General features: G+C 43.7%; 1 protein-coding gene across 5 annotated transcripts in view; it reads right to left on the bottom strand.

Annotated features, from left to right (window-relative positions):
* The window catches only part of ZNF236 (zinc finger protein 236), a 150,760-nt gene that overhangs the window by 82,029 nt on the left and 54,918 nt on the right, over positions 1-13,813 (bottom strand). For all 5 annotated transcript variants that reach the window (XM_033176194.1, XM_033176180.1, XM_033176173.1 and 2 more), the window contains 2 exons: positions 10,719-10,922; positions 9,514-9,742 (listed from right to left, as the gene is read on the bottom strand). In XM_033176194.1, coding sequence (XP_033032085.1) covers positions 9,514-9,742; positions 10,719-10,922 — 433 coding nt within the window. The remainder of the gene's footprint in view (positions 1-9,513; positions 9,743-10,718; positions 10,923-13,813) is intronic.

Genomic DNA, 13,813 nt, shown 5'->3' with positions numbered 1-13,813 from the left:
CTAGTTTTTTGTATTTTTAGTAGAGACGGGGTTTCACCGTGTTAGCCAGGATGGTCTCGATCTCCTGACCTCGTGATCCGCCCGTCTCGGAAGACACCATTTTCTAACCTATCAGATGAGTAAAAAAAAGTCCCCAAATTTTGATAATTTCTTGAAAAGGCTGTGGGGAAACAGGTGCTCCAATAATTGCTCCTAGAAGGTAAATCTACATGACTACATGGAAGTTAACTGTTTATCAAAACTTACTCCTTTTCACCAAAAGGAAAGTGTAACTGTTTACAAAATCCTTTTCATTTGTTATCAAGTACATTACTGATACCAATGATAAAATTTCAACAAGGTCGGTACAGTGGACAATAAATAGTTCTAGGTCAATTTTAATTTCCTGATATTGATGATTTTACTATGATTATGTACAAGGATGTCCTTGCTTGTAGGAAATAGACACTAAAGTTATCTACAGTTAAAAGGGCATTATATCTACAAGTCACTCTTAGTCAATTCAGGAAAAATATAGGTAAACAGCGAAAACAAATGTAGTAAAATGTTAACATTTGGGGGAATATGGATGAAGGGTATATGGGAATTCCTTGTATTGTTTTGAAACATTTCCGCTAAGACTGAAATTATTTTAAAACTGAAATGTCCTTACAGATAAACGTACATGTGTGAAATGATGCAGCTACACTCATGGCCACTGCAGCATCATTCATGTTAGCAAATGGCTGCAGATTGGTTAAATTACGATACATTCACAAAATGAAACATTATTCAGGCATTTTGAAAAATAAGATATCAAGTGGAAAAAAGTAACCTGAAAAATATAATCACATTATACTATACTTCTAGAAGGAAGTCACTCGTCCTCCTAGAAAATAATCACACAGATGCCTGTGCTTGTTTAAAAGACACAGAAGACAGTAGTGGTGAGCTTCCCTGGGGAGGGGCAGAAGACCCCTCACAGAAGTTCTGTGTACACGACTGTGTCTTTTGAACTGTGTGGCGTGAGCATGTTTCACCTATTTAAAGATAAGTTTAAAACACATATATTCATTAAGCACTTATTACTGGTCAGGTACCACCATGCTGTCCACTTTACATGGATCCTGCCATTTGCTTCTCTTTCATTTATTCTATCCTTAGTCCCACCTTACAGATGAGAAGCTGACATCTTAAAAGTTAACTGACTTGCCCAGGACCAGATAGCCAGTGAAGTCCATGCGCTCCTAGCACCTAAGTGCAGTTTTCACAAGGAAGCCTGTCTTCCCAGTGCTACTTCAAGCACAGCATGCCAAGTGCCAAGTGCCATGCCAGGCATCAAAAGGTATCCGCCCTGGAACTGACTGTGGTCTAGGGGAGAAGCGGGCAGGGCAGTGTAACCAAGCATGTATGGCAGAGCATCAGAGGTGCCAAGACAGATGTGTGCACGGATGCACACCAGGAATGCAAAGACAATGCTGATTACTTCCGTAGGAGAAGGCTCAGAAACTTCTGCAGAAATAAGGTGGCCCTGTGGGTGAGCTTCGAAGGCAGATATTTGCCGAGAAGGACACAGCCTGAGGTACACTTATCAGATAAAAGCAGTAGCAAAAGCCAGGTGTGAAGGTAAGTCCCAGAAACTTCTAGTTCAATATGGCTGGGGTAAAGGATGTCTGGTGGGACTAGCAAGAGTCAGAAGTGCAGGCAGGGCTAAATTACAGAAAGCCTTACATGCTGCAGAAAGTTTCTTGGCAGGAGAGAAAAAAAGCCTAGACGTGTTCTCTTCAGTCTTCAGTTAGCTCCCAAGAGAAGGTGCCATGGGCCATCCAGTCAGCTTTATCTCCAGCATTAACTGGGCCATCAGGAGGACGAGGATGACCAAAGAGGAAGGCCACTGGCCAGACATGGATAGGGTAGGCAGGCAGGGGCAATGTAGTAACCAGAAAGACATCTGTGGGTTCTTCTGTGGGATCAGAGAGCACCTACTGTAATCAGAAAATTCCAAGTAGAGCACCTGGGATGGATGTGCCTGCTCTTTTGGGGCAAAATCCAAATGCTGGTTCCAACAAAGGACCCTGGCCTGCTGGGAGTATCAAAAGATTCCCCCAGATGCCTGACAGGTACATACAGAAGTTCTAGCCCAGAAGACAGTCATGGTGACACAAAGTCTTCCTGCTTTCAAGGACCAGAACATCAAATATTCAGAAGTAACTACTATCCAACAACTAATTAGAGAGGGACTCATATCTCAGTGTCACACACAAATGCAGACTCCCCAGCCAGAGAAGACCTTTACGTAAAATACAACAGCCCGAGTCACCTTCTTGACTTTTGTTACAGAATATCTCACTGCACAGCCTAAGTGTGTGTGTGTTTGTTTTGTTTTTTGAGACAGTCTTGCTCTGTCGCCCAGGCTGGAGTGCACAATCTCAGGTCACTGCAAGCTCCGCCTCCCGGGTTCACGCCATTCTCCTGCCTCAGCCTCCCGGATAGCTGGGACTACAGGCGCCTGCCACCACGCCTGGCTAATTTTTTTGTATTTTTAGTAGAGATGGGGTTTCACCATGTTAGCCAGGATAGTCTCCATCTCCTGACCTTGTAATCTGCCTGCCCCCGCCTCCCAAAGTGCTGGGATTACAGGTGTGAGCCACCGCACCCAGCATTTGTTTGTTTTTTGTGTTTTTGTTTGTTTGTTTGTTTTAAAAAAAAAACACTCTCTCAGTAGCAGACCTACTAGAACACTGGGAACACTTCATTCAAACCTGGTGGAACCACAGCAGCAAATCTTACCAAATAATCATTATACAAATCAGAAGTGACAGGTCAGTGCTGGGTCTCGGGGCTTCACACAAAAGCCTCTGACATGGTTTGGCTCTGTGTCCCCACCCAAATCTCACCTTGAATGCTAATAATCCCCACATGTCATGGGAGGGACCTGGTGGGAGGTAACTGAATCATGGGGGTGGGTTTCTCCTATGCTGTTCTCTTGACAGTGAGTTAAGTCTCATGGGGTCTGATGGTTTTATAAAGGGTAGTTACCCTACATCATGCTTCTCTTTCCTGTAGCAGTGTAAGATGTGACCGCCATGATTGTGAGGCCTCCCCAGCCATGTGGAACTATGAGTCAATTAAACCTCTTTCCTTTATAGATTACCCAGTCTCTGGTATGTCTTTATTACAAGCATGAGAACAGACTAACACAGCCTCTTACATAAACCTGGCCCTCAACTAATGACAGATTTATAGATATGCTGCTAAGACTGGGCCAAGAGAAGCATGCAACTGGATATCTGAAACTGTAAATCGAGGAACAGATCCTGCTGATGAAATGGAGCCAGTAGAATCTTTTTATTTATTTATTTATTTATTTATTTATTTATGTATTTAGACATGGAGTCTCACTCTGTCACCCAGGCTGGAGTGCAGTGGTGTGATCGTGGCTCACTGCAACCTCTGCCTCCTAGGTTCAAGCCATTCTCCTTCCTCAGCCTCCTGAGTAGGTGGGACTACAGGTGCGCACCATCACGCCCAGCTAATTTTTGTATTTTTAGTAGAGGCAGGTTTCACCATGTTGGCCAGGCTGGTCTCGAACTCCTGACCTCAGGAGATCCACCCACCTTGGCCTCCCAAAGTGCAGGGATTACAGGTGTGAGCCACCATGCCTGGCCAGTAGAATCTTTTTAACAAGTACTACAGTCTGCTGAGTTTTTCAGCATTGACCAGGAAGATGATGTTGATTTTCTAGCCAGGTTTTCTTAGCTGGTTGCAGGAAAGAGACAGTCACTGACAGTTAGCTGGACTACGTGAATTAAGAATGGGAATATCAAGATGCTCAAGAGGCACTAGGAGCTGCTGAAACAAGGGTGGCACCAACACTGAGCTCCAGCTCTTGACGACAGGACCTCCTCTAAGATACCGGCTTTTGCTATGATTATGTTCAGATTTTGAAACATCTTAGAGTGCTCTCAGATCAGTAGAAAGCTGGCGCAGCAGCAATCATGTTAGTTGTCACAAAGGAACTTATGATGAAGACCGTATCTTTGAAAATGAGAGTAACGATGAAGCCATGTTTGTCAACGATAAAAAACAACAGAAGTTACTGTTGGACCAGCCAGCTCAAGCTTCACCAGTTACTGCTGGCTCCTGCGCAGTTTATATTTCGGCACCGCAGCACTGGCAGGCTACACGGTTTATAGAGGCTGCAGGAGCGGCAAGCTTGCTATAGAAATTGGCAGAAGCTCCTCCAAGATCGCATGGTGCCTCCTTCTCAGGTGCTGGTTCAATGGCTAGTGCTTTGCAAATGTGACACAGCTGTTGGTAATGTCAGGAGTAAACTCTTATCAGCATATATCTGTGACATGAGTTTTTCGGAACTTGTCAAACAGGAAAGTTCTTCACAGCTGAACCTCAACACATTCCGTGGGTATTAATGGCTTTCTTAGATCACAGGGAGTCTGCAACACTGTAGTGCAAAAGCACGCAGCAGAACTGCTTAGCAGTTCTTCAGATCTGTCAGATCTCTCAAGAAACAATGAATCCTTTCATTGAGGATATTCTGAATAGAACAGAAGACTTATCAGGGCTTTCTCCACTGAGAAGCATTAGCAGTCCTTACTGAAGAACAATCAACTATTTGTTTAAGAGACAGCTGGAGTACCAATTATGGACAGCAAACACCCATCAAAAAGGAAGCAAGCATTAACTGAGGAATCCGTGGACTCCACTGATGGACAAACTTAAACTTCTGTTAGGAACACTGATGCTGACAGCAGAGGAAGAAAGGGAAACATCTATAACAGACTGCCTCAACCATGCTGCTGGACTTGCCAGAGCAGCAAGCATCCTGGGGAATGGCATGACTGTTCCGAGGCTCTGAGCTGTTTACAGATACTCTCATCGGCCCTCAGCTGTGCCTTACAGAAGGATATGCTCAGAAGCAGAGTTCCCATGTTCTTCCTCATTGCATGATTACTTGCCTGGAGGAAGAAGTTCTTCTGTTCCTCTTGTCTGCTCAGACACGTGCTCAAAGACTAGGAAGGAAGAGACCCCCAGCAACTCATTCCTTTTATCAAGCAGATTACAGCCAAGCCTAAGACACAGGTATCCCCATTTTATGACAGATGCTCATGCCTCTGCTCATGCAGCTGTTGAAGAATTGCTCTGACCAGCAGAAGAAAACAACCAGTCTGCTGCCGAGAAAGGCAGATGCTGCGGAGGAGTTACTTTGCCTCCCTTCTGTCAGTCACAGGCAGTGGAATGAGTGAAGGTACAGAGAACAGAGAATGAGTGCTGGTTACTTTCTCACAGGAGCAGCTGAATATCCAGATCCAAGTGCACAGAAATAGGTTGTGTCCTTCAAAGTTGAGAACCTCAGGGAGGTTCAGAGGGACTATGGAATTTCTTGCTCCTGTTTATAAGCGCATTGCCCCCATGTGGTTCCCAGAACCTTGAAAACAAATCTCTGTCCTGGCAGATGCACAAACAGTGCTGGCTGATGTGGTTACACAGCGACACTGAGAACAGTGCATCGCAGATGCAGCCCAGGATGCACTGAGCATCTTCACCAAGAAAACCTGCCCTCCTCACATGCTGCCCCAGAAATGATTTAGGACTTTTATCAAGTGCTTCAGCAGCCTGAAGCTAAAGTTTTACGAGAATTATTTAAAGTACTCTTCCAGGGAGGAAACCCTAAGGACTGCATCTCCTTGGGTCTACTTCACAAGGAGAATTCCAGTTAATAATTTAGGGGGAAAAAACCATTTTTGTGTCCCATTCACACTAGCATTTTTAACACTGCTTTGGGCTTACTGCAGTACACTTACTGAGGATTTTCTGATATGAGGTCTGTTGCACTCATGGATGCAGACCCCACAGAGAAGGAGAAGGGCTACCTGCACTTAACTTTTACGCAATTATAAAAATCAAATTTATCTGAGCTGTAAGCACTTGGCAGACCACAAACAACAAAAGAAGAACGTAGGAGAAGGTTTGTTACAGGGAATTTTAAAAAGCACATTGCAGAGATCATGATTTTTATTTTTTTTTTTTTGAGACGGAGTCTCGCTCTGTCGCCCAGGCTGGAGTGCAGTGGCCAGATCTCAGCTCACTGCAAGCTCCGCCTCCGGGTTTACGCCATTCTCCTGTCTCAGCCTCCCGAGTAGCTGGGACTACAGGCGCCGCCACCTCGCCCGGCTAGTTTTTGTATTTTTTAGTAGAGACGGGGTTTCACCGTGTTAGCCAGGATGGTCTCGATCTCCTGACCTCGTGATCCGCCCGTCTCGGCCTCCCAAAGTGCTGGGATCACAGGCTTGAGCCACGCGCCCGGCCGAGATCATGATTTTTAAAAGCAGATGAGTCTAAGAGCCACACCATCCTGGAGCCCGTGGACTGAAACAGGACAGGAGGATGCCAGTCAATTACAGACCAGTACAGTATACCGAAGTTCACAGTGATGCTCCCAGGTCATCAAGAAGTGGCTAAGTTAACAAGATCACACTCTGATCTAAGAAGGTAAAGTATGCAACGACTTTTAGAAAAGTTTCCATACACAATAGTTTCACTATACCATACCATTTTCATCCTTAAAGGAATCAATCATCAGCTTTCCAAAACACCATTCACCATGATTTCTGGATAGCCAGTATTTCACCACAATAAATGTCTTTTTTTTTTTTTTTTTTTTTTTGAGACAGAGGCTCACACTGTTGCCAGGGCTAGAGTCCAATGGCATGATCTCGGCTCACTGCAAACTCCGCCTCCGGGTACAAGCGATTATCCTGCCTCAGCCTCCCGAGTAGCTGAGATTACAGGTGCCTGCTACCACACCCAGCTAATTTTTTGTATTTTTAATACAGATGGGGTTTCACTATGTTGGCCAGGTTTGTCTCGAACTCCTGACCTCGTGATCCACCTGCCTTGGCCTCCCAAAGTGCTGGGATTACAGGCATGAGCCACTGCACCCGGTCATGAATTTCAAACTTTACTAAAAGTTTACAATGATTTATGTGTCACAAGTTGTATGATAACTATAAAAGCATTGTTAAATTTTTACTATAACTTCTTCAAACAAAGCAAATCCCACCAAAAACATTCAATCTGATAAAAGTGAATAAATCAGAAGCAATACTTTTACATGGTGGAGTATGCTTAACTTAGGAGCATAATGAAGGTGAGTTATAAGCAATTAATGCTACGACTTACGAGACAAGAATAGTTTTCCTCATGGTCTTTCTAAGATATCAAATGATATTCCATCCTTGGAGAGGCATTTTCAGATAGAATCACTATGTTAAAAGTGCACTGGTCATTGAAAAGTTTTAATTAAAAGGAACATCTTTATATAGAAACATGTTCCCAGGCTAAGAGTGGTAGCTCATGCCTGTAATCCCAGCATTTTGGGAGGCTGGGGGCAAGAGGATCACTTGAGGCCAGGAGTTTAAGACCAGACTGGGCAACATAGCAAGATCTCAGCTCTACAAAAAAAAAAGTTTTTCACTAGCCATATGTGGTGGCACATGCCTGCAGTCCCAGCTACTCAGGAGGTTGAGGCAGGAGGATTGCTTGAGCCCAGGAGTTCAAGGCTACAGTGAGCTATAATCGCACCACTGTACTCTAGCCTGGACAACAAGACCCAGTCTCAAAAAAAAAAAAGTCCCCATGGTTTTCTCATAACCATATTAGACAGGTCACTTAGCAAAAACAAAACAAAACAAAAAAAAAGCACTGGCTCCAACTTGTACTAGGGATCCCATGAATGTAATGGGTAATTATTAGAACTGCATGCACTTGCTCAGTATTCTACATGTGTATTTGATTGATTCAAGTAGTCCAGAAATTACCTAATCGTTACCAACTCTGTAAACACAGTACTCCAACCTAGAACACCGTACAGGAAGGTTTCCTGCACTTCCATGTGGAATTCCTTGGCTAGCACTTGGTGCAGGGAGAAAGCTGCTTCCAGCACATGCGGGTGAAGGTCTGGAAGGAGCACCACGGGGTGGCGCTCACCTTCTCGGTCTAAGGATCATGGCTATGTGGTACTTTCAGGAAGGAGAAGGTCTGACATGGCTCCTCACTCAGTGGCTTGCTGCCCAGGTGAACGCATCTAATTTAGCACAATAAGGAGAGACAGTGGCCCATGGGGCTCAGGCGGGCACTCGCACACAGGTAATAAATCTGCATCAGATTATCAGGAACACATAACACACCTGTAACCTGGAAGGCTACCACACAGCTAATCAAAATACATGGAAATGGCTCCTGTTTCCCTTTCTTGCCCTGCTAGATACCAGGAAACTGTGTGGGAGAAACTGCTTAGATTCCAGCATCCTGTCTTTCACTTGGGGAGAAGAAGGCCAGATCAAGGGGAAGAAGAGCAGGACTTGTGTTGTTTGAGAAACAAGAAATTCACAATCATGTTATAAATGAGAAAATGTATTCTAGGAAAGAAGTGTTAACAGAAATGGCAATGTGATTCCATGCTTTGTAGCAAGAATGCACTTGTTCCCCAAGACACCTGGGAAAGGTTTTTACAGGAACAGTTTTGCCAAAAACAGGAATCTTTTTCAAGAAAGATGTAGTAAATTCCTGCTCCTGTAGAAAGAGCCATATTGAGCACTGTGGAGTGTTCAGAAATGAAAAGGCTGTATTCCCGGCCAGAAAGAGCTTATTACCTAGAAGGGACATTAGACTGCATCTGTGCACAATTAACATGAGAGATTGCAGGAATCCGAAACACTCTAAGTGCTGTGGGAGATAGGACAAGGAAAAGCACCTCTCAGAGTCCGTCCATGAGGAGGAGCACTGAAGATGCGTGAATGACGGAGCACTGAAGATGCTTGAATGATGGCCAAGATTTGACAGAGACCAGAGGGAGAGGGAAAAGGAAGGCATCCTTGCTGCAGAAAGCTTGCAGAAAGCATGATGTGCAGAAACGCAGGGATGCCTAGAAACAGTAGGAATCCAGTTTCAGTACGATGTATAATAAGTTTGTGCCTAGAAGCACAGAGGGAGGAAGGACTGGAAATGCAGGCTGGACAGGGGATAGGATACTCAGGAGCCAAGAAATGGATCTTGGAGTGTAACGGGAAAGGGTGACGTGTGGAGGAGGGAGCTGTGCTGCGGGGGTCCTTTGATGAAGAAGAGGAGAGGACTAGTCAGAAGCTACTAGAATCACATGGCTGGATGCTAGAAGCACCAAGGGTGAGAAAAACTGAAGCAAAGCCGTGGATCTCAGTGGAGAGGAGGCACCTAAGCAGAGCAGAGAAAGAACAGTCAGAGACAATAAGCTTTCAAGCCCTGGCGAGGAGTCAGGACAAACTGAATACAGGAAAGAAGCCAGGTTAAGGAGAAGAGATAAATTTAAGAAATTTTATGGCTGTTATTTTTATTTTTAAATACCAACCAACTACAGTTAGCTACAAAACATTCAACAAACATATCCTATCACCTTCAGAGGAAAAAAGAAGGGCATATTTCTTAAAAACCAGAAATACGCTATCCCAATGTCTAAACTTTAAAGTTTAGCAAAATTACCAGGTAGAAATGGTGATTTCTTCTTTATCATTTTTTTTTCTTTTTTATCCAGTTTCTCCGGGCTTTCCTGTTCTTTTTCTTGCTCTGCGTCTGTAGGGTCCGTCTGCTCATTTGAAACGCTGGAAACATCTGGGTTTTGAACCTGTGGTGCAGAGGTCTTGGCATGGCTGGAGTCATTAGGATGTGCTGCAACTGGAATTGAAGACAGCCCACTGTTTTCTAAGGCTTGCTAAGACAGAACAAAACTAAAAGGTTAGAAGATAACGATGGCCCAAATCTGCCTACCAAAATCAATCACAAAGCTTTACCTATAGAATTCTAATTTCACTCCAAGAAACAAGAATCTACAATTCCAAGTAATCACTTAGCAGTGAGGCTTCCAACCCTTTGAGGCTGCAACATCTTTTCTGATAAATGACATTCTGCCCCCACCCAAAATAATATAAGCGTTTACATTTCTAATTAAAATTGATTTGACTTTCAGAAATCTTACCTCACACAACTTTGGTTGTCTCTAAATAAACTTGGGAATCCCTATCTTAAGGCTGTTGAGTTACACTGGGCTTAACTTTAAGGTATCGGCTGTAGAACGACACCCTGAGATTCCTCATACCCTTGGCCAGCTCTTCCCCATGAAGGTATGGGAGGAAGGTTAAACAAGTAACAGAGAGACAGGAGGAGGAAAGGCCCCCTCTTTTTAGAAGCGAAGAGTCAGTGTGAAGTAGTGGTGGACTAGAAGGCTGGGGGCTCTGTGCTCCTGCCTCACCCTCTCCCACATGTGTAGGTGCTGCCCACACACCTGAGAGAAGGCCAGGCGGTATGAATGCTCTCAGAATTGTCAACACCCATGACTGTCTCCAAATTATAAACCAAAACCTCAAGAAAGAATAAAATACTTTTTCCACCTCTCTCAACATAAATAGATACAACTTATGAAAAGGCTGTTCTTTTCAAGTAAGTTCATTTACAGAAAAAAAAAAATAAAAGTTTGTGATTTTTTTAATGTATAGATGAATAAATCATTTGAATGTTGTGCCGTCCATAAGCAATTAAGTAGGCATATTAATTTCTTTCGGTTCAGGCACATTTTTCATGAGGATACCCTGACTTTGACAAGTCCTACAGATTTATTTCTCAATGATCATCCCTGGTTTCTGACCCAGCACGAGCGCGTAAGCCTCACACCGCAGGGAAGCATGCTTCACCTGTAAAATGTCCTGGTTGATGCCCACTGTGATGCTCAGCTGCTGCCCAGGCTGCGGGGACTGCCCTGACTCCACCGGCCCCGGCTCTGAGAGCTCCAGGAGCTGCTGGATGACGTCGCTCACTGCCTGGGAGCTTGGCTGGCTTGAGGCTGACGTGGCTTGGGCTTCTGTCTGTTGAAGAGGTAACGTTTGAAAGAGTGTGGCCTGAAACACAGAAACATTTTCATTAAAAATACAATTTTGCTCTTCGATTTAAAAAGGAAAATTAAAAAAAAAAAAAAAAGGCAATACCCTCCTTAAGGGTGTTAGATTCTAAGAGTATCCTAAAAATTTTAAATATCATGCCTCACTGATTCTTGTGTTTGGCACGATATTGGCTCTTAACATATACAATAAATTGTTCTAATGTAATTTTTTACAGTTTTTTCAAGTGGGCAGTAGAGACTCAAGATGACAGACTGAGCGCACGAACCCTCACCTTCCTGTTAGCTCATAAAATTGAAGTGAAGGAATTTTTAAAATGTCGAGTTATACAAATTTAAAAAGTAGGAAAGAACCACTGCAGTCAAAATAATTCAACACATTTGTGAAAAATTCTTCCTGCAGGGAGACTGGAGGAATAAATGCACGGTAATGCTACAGCCAAGAAAACCTAAGTCAGAGGAAAGGGCTGTGATGGGAGAGAGAGCCAGTCCCACCCCCTGCAGGGCTTGGGAATCCGAACTGTCCCATCCAGAAGAGGGCGGATGGCAGGGAAACTACCCGTACAACACTGTGTGGGTGGGGACAGGACACTCTACCTTTGTCAAAACCCACAGAATGGACAACTCTGAGAGTGAACCTTGACGGAAACTACGGACTGTGGTTAATAATAATCATATATCCACATTCATTCACCAGCTGTAACAAATGTACCCGACCAATGTGCCATGGCGGAAATGGGGGAAACTGAGCGCGAGAGCAAGAGAGAGTATATGGTAGATCTCTGTGCTTCCTGCCGAAATTGTCTGTAAACCCAAAACTGCTCTAAAATTCAAGTCTGTCAATTTAGAAAATAAAAATAAAAACAGAACAAAAAGTATTAGGACCAAACATGAACGCCCCTGTCTTCCTCCACGGAGGAAGTGGCAGACAGGCACTTACTTTGAGGCAAAAAAAAAGAGGAATCTCTAAATATCTTTTATCGCTAACAAAGATAAAAAAGAATAAATGACCTGGGAAGAACTAGGGTACCTTTTGTGGCACTAAATTCCCAGACTAAGTATAAGTCTTTTGTGTTCTGCCACCAGGGTCCCGTGAAGGGCTGGTTCCCCTGGCCACTCACACTCAGTGACCCCCGGATCCACAAGCACCATCCACGTGTCAACAGTTCACACACAGGTTAGCGCTGCCCTTTCCTAAAACACAAACAGGCGACCAAAGATGATGAGGTGGGCCCAGGAGAGAGACGGGGAGATGACCCCAGACAAGTAACTCAACGAGCACAAAAAGCTTTTTAAAACAGAATGCTTACTGGATTTCAGAAAAAGCGCATCAAATAAGAAAACAAAAGTCGTGAAAAAGAAACAATCAGATCATCACAAGGCAGAGCTCTCAGAAATTAAAAATCTTACTAAAAAAAAATAAATAAATCAAAAGAGTCGTAAGATAAAGCTGAGGAGACCTCTCCAGGCCAGGCCTGGTGGCTCATGCCTGTAATCTCAGAGCTTTGGGAGGTTGAGGTGGGAGGATCGCTTGAGGCCAGGAGTTTGAGACCAGCTTGGGCAACATAGTGAGACCTTGTCTCTACAAAAAATTTAAAAATTAGTCGAGCATGGTGGCATGCACCTGTAGTGCCAGGTACTCGAGAGGCTGAGACAGGAGGATTACTTGAGCCCAGGAATTCAAGGTTACAGTGAGCTATAATCACGCCACTGCACTCCAGCCTGGCTGACAGACAAAAAAACCTCAGGGCTGAAAAAGGCCAAGAGTTAGAAAATGTGAAAGGTAAAATAAGAGACACGTAGAGTCAATCCTAGCAGCTGGACACTGATTCCTAGAGAGTCCTGAAAAAGAATATATATAATTTAACTTCTAATGTTCTTACCTGCCCAAATAAGAGTATAAGGTAAGGGAGATTCCAGGTTTCTAAATCCCTATAACTACATTTCTTTCTATTGAGAATATAAATGTTTAAAATGATCTGGACTATTATTCCAGATTATTCACTACATCTATGTTTTGATTTGCATATTGCCAAAGGAAATGATGAAAACTAATATTCGGTTGATTTACACAACATTAAAAAGAATGTTGAAGACATAATTAGTGGACTCCAACTATTCTCCAGCTTTATAATTCATTTTACAACATTCTATCTGGTCAAGAATAAACTGAGGAACCATCCCACACTGCAAATATTATGAAAAAAGAAAAGAAAAAACAAACACTAAAGGTAAACCTAAGTTTAAAAACTAAGTATTAATTAGACTTATTTTCCATATTGGTAGGAGGCAACTGTTGACATAACACAACCAAGTAACTGCATTCATAAGCATACATTAAAACTTCCGACACTTGTATTTAATGTCTACTACTATTAAGATACCATAGCTGGCCGGGTGCGGTGGCTCAAGCCTGTAATCCCAGCACTTTGGGAGGCCGAGACGGGCGGATCACGAGGTCAGGAGATCGAGACCATCCTGGCTAATACGGTGAAACCCCGTCTCTACTAAAAAATACAAAAAACTAGCCGGGCGAGGTGGCGGGCGCCTGTAGCCCCAGCTACTCGGGAGGCTGAGGCAGGAGAATGGCGGGAACCCAGGAGGCGGAGCTTGCAGTGAGCTGAGATCCGGCCACTGCACTCCAGCCTGGGCGACAGAGCGAGACTCCGTCTCAAAAAAAAAAAAAAAAAAAAAAAAAGATACCATAGCTGATGTTTAAATTTTACCATTTATTAATCTGTTGAGAGGCTAGTGCAGTACAAGTAACTAAACGAGGCTGAGATAGGATGCCTACAGAAAAAATAAGTGTATGTCCCTGTGTATGTGTGCGTGCGCGTGCACCTGTCTACACACAGTCTCTCTGTGTGTAGGCATATGTATTTACAGTCATAT

The sequence above is a fragment of the Trachypithecus francoisi genome, unplaced genomic scaffold (genome assembly GCF_009764315.1).
Source record: "Trachypithecus francoisi isolate TF-2019V2 unplaced genomic scaffold, Tfra_2.0 Contig01474, whole genome shotgun sequence".
NCBI lineage: Eukaryota > Metazoa > Chordata > Mammalia > Primates > Cercopithecidae > Trachypithecus > Trachypithecus francoisi.
Note: the sequence above shows the minus strand (reverse complement) of the source record. Positions and strands in the feature narration are given on the sequence as shown.